Source organism: Prunus persica, chromosome G3 (assembly GCF_000346465.2).
Source record: "Prunus persica cultivar Lovell chromosome G3, Prunus_persica_NCBIv2, whole genome shotgun sequence".
Classification (NCBI taxonomy): domain Eukaryota; kingdom Viridiplantae; phylum Streptophyta; class Magnoliopsida; order Rosales; family Rosaceae; genus Prunus; species Prunus persica.
The window spans coordinates 14,881,185-14,890,788 of record NC_034011.1 but is presented as its reverse complement, the minus strand read 5'-3'; the positions used below and the strand labels follow the sequence as shown (position 1 = coordinate 14,890,788).

The 9,604-nt window shown below is 36.3% G+C and overlaps 1 protein-coding gene across 1 annotated transcript; it reads left to right on the top strand.

The window, feature by feature from the left end:
- Positions 4,469 to 9,015, top strand: LOC18766007 (O-acyltransferase WSD1). The gene is made up of 5 exons (XM_007198789.2): positions 4,469 to 4,865; positions 4,988 to 5,545; positions 6,718 to 7,065; positions 7,205 to 7,342; positions 8,790 to 9,015. The coding sequence occupies exons 1-5, from the start codon at positions 4,674 to 4,676 to the stop codon at positions 8,946 to 8,948; spliced, it is 1,395 nt and encodes a 464-aa protein (XP_007198851.1). The 5' UTR covers positions 4,469 to 4,673; the 3' UTR covers positions 8,949 to 9,015.

The window sequence follows — 9,604 nt, the reverse complement described above, 5'->3', positions numbered from 1 at the left end:
CTGCCCACTTTATATATATATATATATATATATATATATTAATAATTGAAAATGGAGATTATGTGGAGGCATCAATTGAAGATGAACTCAAAAAAGTGTGCTTCCGAGGTGTCCGCTGGAAATTTTTTAGGATTCTTGGTACACCAAAGGGGGATTGAAATTGATAAAAATAAGGCTAAGGCTATCATTGACGTACCCCCTCCAAAGAACAAGAAAGGTATGCAAAGTTTATTGGGCCAAATTAACTTTCTTCGAAGGTTTATAGCCAACTTCGCGGGAAAAGTTGAACCTTTCTCATCTTTGCTAAAACTCAAAGATGAAGAGAAATTTCTATGGGAAGAGACTCACCAAAGGTCATTCGACACCAATAAAGAGTATTTGGTCAAACCTCCAATGCTCATTCTGCCAAAGTAGGGCCGACCCTTGAAATTGTATATTTCGGCCGGAGAGAAGTCCATCGGAAGTTTGTTAGCCTAAGACAACGATGAGAGGAAAGAGCAAGCAGTATACTACCTCAGCCTAATTCTAACAGCCACCGAGAGGAAATACTTGCCGATGGAGAAACTTTGCTTAGCCTTATACTTTACCACGACCAAGTTAAGGCATTACATGTTGCCTTCCGTCGTGCATATAATTGCCAAAACTGATTTGATAAAATACATGCTCACTCGGCCGATCATTAGAGGGCGGATAGCAAAATGGACGATGGCATTGGCGGAGTTCACTTTCCGGTACGTACCTCAATAGGCTATCAAAGGGCAAGCTTTGGCTGATTTCTTAGCCGCCCAACCTTGTGTTCAAATAAAAGAAATGGATTTCCTTGAGGTCAGCAAGCTGAGTTTATTTCCATGGCTCCTCTATATTGACGGGTCTCGAACATCTAACATGGGCGCACAACTCTCAGGCCAACGCTATAGCCCAATTAGCATCCAGAGTGCAAATCTCTGAGGGGCTCTCTGAGGAGATTTTTAGAGTAGAGAAACGATCTCTCCCCTCTGTCTTTGAAAGAGGAACCCCAGCGGAAGTTATGGTGTTAACCATAGCACTGAAGGATTTAAGGCACAACATCGTGCAATATTTGAAAACCCCAAATGGGTCAGATAGCCAACAAGTTCGGTGGAGGGCCCAATATTATGTGATAAGGTGTTTCCCTCTTTTTGGTGGAGGCGGCCAACGGAAGGAACTTTTGGTCCGTCTTCTTTTGAGTATGAGGCGTGCCACCACTAAGCCATGAATTTGAGCTTGAATAGAATGTGAGTAGATGGATGTGTTGCACTTTTAACTTCTAATCAAACAATTGATCGGCCAAGCAAGGAACCTCTTCTTGGCCTAGGTTCTTTCACTTCGTCGAGCTCGAGGATGGTTAGGCTTCGAACCGATGTTTTTGTTATTTTTAGGGTTTTAAATTAAAAAAATGCAACGAAACTAAAGGTGCGTTGAAACGTAAAGACAAGAATAAAAGTGCGACAAAATAAATCAAAGCGATAAGTAAAGCAAGAACGAAATAAAAGCGATAAGAACAATAAAATAAAATAAACTTGAAATTAAACTTAATTGAAGTGCGATAACAATGAAAAGCAAAGCAATAGAAATAAACTTGAATTTAAATGACAAGAAAATATAAATTGAAAAAGAATAAACTTACACTAGAAAAAGGAAGAACTTGCTACACTAGGTACTTGAAAAGTAAAATCCTAAGTCTAGGAAAAGAAAAGTGCAAGATGAAAGATAGGTTTGTCTGTCTGATGTTGTGTGTTTCTTTCTTTCGTTTGGTGAGATTTATATAGGGCATTCGTTAGCCTATGGGCTGGCTATTAAATGGTCAAAGGTCAACTCTTTTAAAACTTCGTTCCTTCCGAGGCCTCCCTAAATCCATGGGATTGCATTGATGGAGATATTCTGATATGCTTGATTCTTTCTTGTTTTGGAACATTTAGAATTATTATTAACCTCCTTGCTTTTTTTTTCCTTGTGAAGCCTCCTCCATGTGCATATATTCTTCCAGAAATCTTGGGCTCGAATCAATGGCCTGGGCTTGGACCTCCGTGCTTTCTTAAAAGGCCATCCATTTTTATTGCTCATAATACATAAACATAAAATAAGACCCGGCCGCATATTCACAAGACCTCAAAGTTTCCCAAGTTCTCCAGCAATTCCGCCCGCCAGAATCACAGCAATTTCAGTCTTGCCCAGCCGCATCTCGCAGCCCCAGCTCCTCCAGCCGTGCCCAGCTTCACCCGGCTGCTCAACTGCATTCGGTCGCAGCTCTGTGGTTCAAGCCTGGCTCGACTCCAACTACAAAACTCGGCCATACTTTCTAGCCACGTTTGAGCTATCCAAACTCACTCGAACAAAGCCCGGCCACCTTCTTGTTTCCAACCACACTTCGAACAAAACCTGGCTGCATTCGAACAAGGCCTGACCACAACATTCCAGCAAACCCGGCCGCTACACTCCAGCAAACCCGACCACTATTCCAGCTATAAAACTGAGCAGCACTCTTCATGCAAGCTTAAACGCAGCCCAACCGAATTCAAGTCTTGTATCCCTTTTGAGCTTCCAGCCACGGCCCCGCCACAAGGACTCTAGCATGCTCAAATTTAATCTGGCTGCTTGTATTTCGTAAGGTGCCCAGAATTAGCATCAACGGGATTGGCGGAGCCCTCCCTCTCAATAATGTCGGGCGGAGGATTTTCCTTCTCGGCAGTGTCGGCTGTGAGATTTGAAGGGTTAGAAAAAGAAGAAAGATAGCCAAAATAAATAAATAAATATCTTACCTTTTGCTTGGGCTTTCTTCTTCTCTATTTCTTATTGATAGATCAATGAGCATGGGCAATGCCTGAAGATCCTATCTTCAATCTCCAAGCATGGTTGAGAAAACCAACTAGCTGACATATCTTTCCACTAGCTGATGAGAATATTAGCGTCACTAAACCGGTGATCTCTAATCGAAATACTGAAGGATTTCACCAAGTCTTTGTTGAAATTTGTCAAGGTGGTGACTTCTCTTGCCTCTTTAAATTCCACACACCAAGAAAAAAACAGGTTGATGGAATCCATGGGCTGTATCAGGATGCTCTGTATAAAACTATGTTGGTAGCCGGTGGCGGGGGGATAATAGAGCTCAACACCACAATGATAGTTGTTACCTTTGTTCACCATTGGGCCGTATGCAAGATCTCGACTGATGAGGAAAGATCCAGGGCTAGATATAATATCGTGCATATTTTAGTTAATCCAATCCCTTCTCTGTAAAATAATTGGTTTTTTTATTGATCCAATGGTAGAGATTGGATCATGCATGCAGACCATATAATCCGGTTCTGACCAATTAATACCACTGCCAGATCTAGCTTATGATTTTCATGGCGATATTCTGCCCATGCTCAATGTTGATATTTTCCCTTGTTATCATATTATTTCATCTTATCGAAAAGGTTTCTTTTTCATAGATAACTGGTCCACGATTACAATTGAATGCTGACATAATAACCCGAACCAACTTCTTTAAATGGTCCAACCCATACTCTCTGTAAAATAATTGGTTTTTGTTTTTTTTTTTCCAATGGCAGAGATTGGATCCATTCAAATGAGTTAGTTGGGTTTATTATGCCAGCATTCAATTGTAATCGTGGCCCGGTTATCTGAAAAAAAAAAAAAAAAACCAATAATTACAACATAAACTTTGCTTTGCAAAACGCTGCTCTAAAAGCAAGGAAGCATTCACTTTCGCTTCACACCAGGACAATAGAGACAACCACTCCTCCTTCTGCCATTTGTTGGCAGCTAATAGATGTGGAGTATAGATTGAAATATGGATAACGACTTTGAGTTACGATTTGAATTATTTTCTTAAAGTGTTGTTTGCTCGCATTCAATTAATTGAGTTTGTTAACAAATTCTTGGCAAATTGCGAATAATAAAATTCAAAAAAATTCCCTTAGAAATTTAGAGAGAATAGAAAGGTTTTAACGAGGTCACTATATCATGTCGTTCTTTATACGTCTTTGGTTCTATGAATGAATTCTCTTTCTAAACAAAAAAAACAAAAAAAAAAACCTAAAAGTGATTATATGGAGAAGCACTCTCCCCAAAATAGATTCTGACCTATCTAGAATCACTCCTAAACGATATATTATTGAAAACTTGAAAATCACCCCAATCTAGATACTCTACTACTGATAGTTTTTGTGTTCATTTTGTGCTTATGTCTAAATTATGTCTTTTTAGAATTCTATATAATTACATTTTCAATATAAATTCTAAGGACACGCTTACCTCCTTTCTACAAATCACAATTTGACACACATATACAAAACTAATTCATCAAAAAACACACAAAAAAAACTTAACCCTCAACCCTCAACCCTTGGATGAGTTTTCAGCATAACATATACGTACCAATAATATCACTAGAAAATCTTTTTTCATTCTTATAAGATACAGCTATTTAAAGAAAAAGAAAGGTGAAAATTAAGTAGTCGTGTCTCGAATATTTAATGTTAAGCTATCCCAGTAAATTGGAAGGACAGTGATCATGAATCATAGCAGCTACCAAAAATATTAAATATGTTTTTTTTTTTTTTGGGAAGAAGATAGAATTGGGGAAACTGCTATAAATGCACAACCGATGCGTTATGAAGGAAGTATAATTTCTTGTAAAAGCAAAGAAGATGGAGTTCGGGAACTTGGAAGGACTAGAGCCAGTGAGCCCAAATGGCCAGTACTTCAGCAGTGATGTGATAACTCTTTCGGTTCTTGCTGTTTTGGAATTTGAGATTCCAATTATTGATGCCGAGTCTCAAACAATGTCATTGCTTAAGAACGTCTTCCTCCCCATCAGCCCCCGTTTCTCCTCTATCATGGTTATCTCTCTCTCTCTCTCTCTCTCTCTCTCTCTCTCTCTCTCTCACCTAGTGTGAATTTTGTTTCCAAGTTTTATCATAGACGAAGTTGAAAACTTGAGCGATATTTGATTTTGAAACAGGTTGAAAATGATGGAAAGAAAGAGTGGAGAAGGGTCGAAGTGAAGCTTGAAGACCACGTTATGATCCCTATTTTCCCTTCCAACCTGTCGCCTGAATCATATGACCAGTATCTTGAGGACTATTTGTCAAGGTTATCAACAGAAAGATATCCACAAGGCAAACCACTATGGGAAGTTCATATTATCAAGTACCCAACTAGCAATGCAGCTGGTAATGTAGTCTTCAAGTTTCACCATGCTCTAGGAGATGGCTACTCTCTCATGGGTGCTCTCATTTCTACCCTACAAAGAGCTGACAACCCTTCTCTCCCCTTAACTTTTCCTTCACGACAGCGGTCAGAATCGAAGAAGAGGGAGAATTTTTTTGTGACTAAGATTTTCTCATCTGCATGCAACACAATTTCAGATATTTTGTGGGGCATTTCGAAGACCTTGAAAGAAGATGATCTAACACCAATCAAGTCGAGCAACGATGCAATTGAATTTCGCCCAAGTACTATAGCAACTATGACCTTCTCTCTTGATCAACTCAAATCAATCAAGAACAAGTTTGGAGTGGTAAGATGACTCAACTATTAGGATTTCATTCGAGGACTCTTATATGTGTAATGTCTTTTCTTTTTCATACTTGGCTTCCAGAATCTTTAGTACGTAGTGTTAAAATTGTTTAAACTCGTGGAAAACATATTTATACGAGGTTACATGGGAGGTTATAGAATGACTTTAAAAGAGTTAAGCTAAATTTACTATAGAATTTAATTCCAAACCAAAATCATTTGAGAATATTTGAAGCAATCTAAGGATTGCTTTTTTGGCCAAAAATCTGCTTCACTTTAAAATTAAGTAGTTTAAGGTGTTTGGTAAAAATAAAATATCCAGATTATTTTCAAAACAGTGGCCTTTTGACAGCAGTTTTAAAAAGCAGGCACTAGGTTGCTTTTCAAAGTTGTTTTCAAAAGAAGCCGAGATAAGCCTTTAATGATTTTTTTTAATTCCCAAAATACCATTATTTATTTTAAAAAAATAACACCACCTCCACTTCCACATCCAACTCCACTACCGCATTCACCACCTCCACAACTGCCATTACCACCACCAACACTACCACAACCACCAACTCCACCTTCATCACCACATCTTTCACCACCACCTCCACTCCACCACCACCACATGATTAGCGCATAACACTTTCAACATCATGTATATTTTAGTCATTATTTACAGTTATAACAGTTTTATATTAAAATTTACCAAACGGTTTGACATTGTTTTTTTATACTAACAGCACTTTAAAAATATTATTTATCAAACATAGAGCTGCTTTACTTTACAACTAATTCTTTTCAAAGCACAGCAGAAACAAATTTTTTTTTAAATGACAGCAATCCCAAACTGAGCCTACGACATATCATTTTCATTGCTTTTCAGATATTTGTGACAAAGTTATCTCATAATAACATCAGATATAGGTAGCAGTTGTCACAAAAGCTACCATCTTTTTTGTAGTCAGAAATCTCATGTTATAAAGTTTTATTATATTCTCTATATTTAAATGAAAAGTGAAATGGGTCAGATATTGATTTATTTGTGAACCATCATGACTTTTTAATATTATATACTACATTGAAATAAATGCATTTACTGCCTCTTGAAATAAGTCGGTACAGAATTTGGGAAGCGGTTCTTCCACATTTATACAATGTAATTAACTTTTTTACTGACTCTATTAGACTCTAAATGATGTTCTCACCGGGATGATCTTCTTCGGAACTCGACTGTACATGCAAGAGATTGACCAAAGTTCAAGCACAGCAGATTGTACAGCAATGGTGTTGCTGAACACAAGGCTCATGGGGGATTATATGCCAATTGAGGAGATGATCAAACCCAACAGCAAGATGCCATGGGGAAATCGTTTTACATTCTTGCAAGTACCCATACCCAATTTAACTGAACTCTCAAATGCGGAGGACTTTATCAGGCACACACACAAAATGATAAAGAGGAAGAGAAACTCTTTAGCTGCTCATTTCACTAGTAGGCTATTGGAGATTGTGAACAAATTTGGAAGCCGTGAGGTTAGTAAAGTGAAGACTACAATATGATTTACGTTACGCCGTCATTTCACGACCCAATTAATTTGAACTAATTCAATCTGCTTCAGAGCTCAAATTCAGATTTGTTTCTTTTAGTGTTAACATATTGTTAGTTTTGCAGGCATCCAGCAGATACATTCATCGCACATTGAAGAACTCGAGCATGGTAATCTCAAATATGATTGGACCTGTGGAGCAGATGTCTCTGGCTAATCATCCAATTAAAGGTTTCTACTTTTTGGTTCCTGGTTTACCTCAGGTATGTCACACATTGTTATAAATCTTATAAATGTTGAAAGATATTGATCAATTACTCCCTAACACTCTTGATACTTTTTCAAAATACCTAGAAATCTTGACCACATATTCCTTAACAGTAAATTTGGCTTACCCCCTCTAAATTGAATTTTCCTTAACTGTAATTCATCACTTGTGTTCCTATTAATAAAACCCATGATTGGCATAAACAAATGTACCGATTTCATATTAATAATATACCTTTTTTTTTTTTTTTAATGAACATATCTTTTGTAATTGTACCTATTTTGTGTACCTATAAACTAGCCTCTCCGCACGCGCTTCTGTGCCTGCAAGAGGTTTTTTTTTTTTTTTTTAATAAATTTATTTTAGAATTAAAAAAATATAATGGGTAGTTGTGTTCCATAAAAATAGGATCCATTATATGCTTTTAATTTTAATTTTAATTTTTTTTTCATATGAAAAAGTGTGAATTTACCATATTATCCTCATTTAAATAATAATTTCAATTCTTAATATTTGCATTAACCAAGGGCATTTTCTAGCATTTTGAATGTTTCATCATTCTCTGCCTTTTGCTTTGTATATATAGATCCATAAAAATAGGATCCATTATATGCTTTTAATTTTAATTTTAATTTTTTTTCATATGAAAAAGTGTGAATTTATCATATTATCCTCATTTAATTAATAATTTCAATTCTTAATATTTGCATTAACCAAGGGCATTTTCTGGCATTTTGAATGTTTCATCATTTTCTGCCTTTTACTTTATATATATAGATAACATACCCATTTTTTGGTTACCTAAATACTGTACGTATTTTGTGTACCTATAAATAACATACCTATTTTTTTGTTACTTAAATACTGTACCTACTTTTTTTTATGAATAATCTACCTATGTTTTTATATAAACAAATGCCTTTTTTGTGTGAATAATATACCTTTTTTTTCATTTTTTTTTCTTTCAATAATCTACCTATAATCCACATACTAATTTTGTCTGTGAATAATCTACCTTTAAAAAGAATAATATAAATCACGGTCCTTTAAGTTAACTTTGTTAACTAAGTGGAAAATCTGTAGGATTAATCTATTATAAAATAGTTTATGAATTTGTTTTTGTCGAAAGTTTATGGATTTGTGTGTGTGAGTTTAAATGGATATAGTGTAATTTAGTTAATAATACTTGGACATATCTATCTTACATGGCAACATATTTCAACTTAGAGTTTTAGTTAGAGGTTTAATTGTAAGTGGATTTCTGTCTTGGATATAAGAGTCGTAAGGGCTATATTGGCTTCACTCATTCCTTCAACAGAAAAGAAAATGATGTTGAAATTAATGAATTTTCATCTGTATTTTTCAAGTTCAATTTGCATTTATTAGTTTTTCCCGTTATGGCATTTAGCAACCAGTATAACATGACTACCACGGATTTGCAGGGCTTTGACATAACCATTGTAAGTTATATGGGGAATGTGAGACTAGCCTTCAAGATGGAAAAAGGTATCATAGATCCACAGAAGTTAAAGTCATGCATGGAAAATGCCTTGGACATGATAGTCAAAGACTCCAACAAGAATCCGAACCTCAACAATTAAGAAGCCGTCGAAGTTCCGCCACTATTTAAAATAATAATAAAAAGAGCTTTATTTTGTTGAATTATTATTATTATATATATATATATATATATATTGTAAACTGCAATTTTTTTAAATATAGAAGTCTTAAATTAATAAGAAATAATTGATGCAATTTCATTCTTCAAATATTTTTTTGTTAGGGGAAGGAAGGTTCTGATATGTTGCAAATCGGTTTTCTTTCAACTCAACTTAAACACCCAACAATACTTGACTTAAACACTCTCTCCCTCGAAAAGAAAACCCAAGGCTTGGAGACTTAGCCGCCACCCCCCCTTTTGGGTGGTGACTTCCTTTTGCTCTCCCCTGCCTCTGTCTCTCCCCTCTCCTTCCGTTGAGTTTTCTTCCTCAGCTTTTTCTTTTGCTATGAGTTGGGGCTTTTCTTGTATTTTGCAGGGGGTGTGTGATTGGGTGTGGGTGGTTGCGTTGTTTTGCTCCTATTATGGGTCTGTTTTGTCCAGAGATTGCCATTGTGTCTCTGTGGCTTGGGTGGTTTTCCCCTATTTCAGTTGTGTTGTCGGCCATTTGTTTGCTTTGTTTGTTTCTTTTGTAGATTTGAGATTTGATTCATGCTGAAAAACTACTTCAGATCTGTGATTTGCCTCTATCTGTGATTC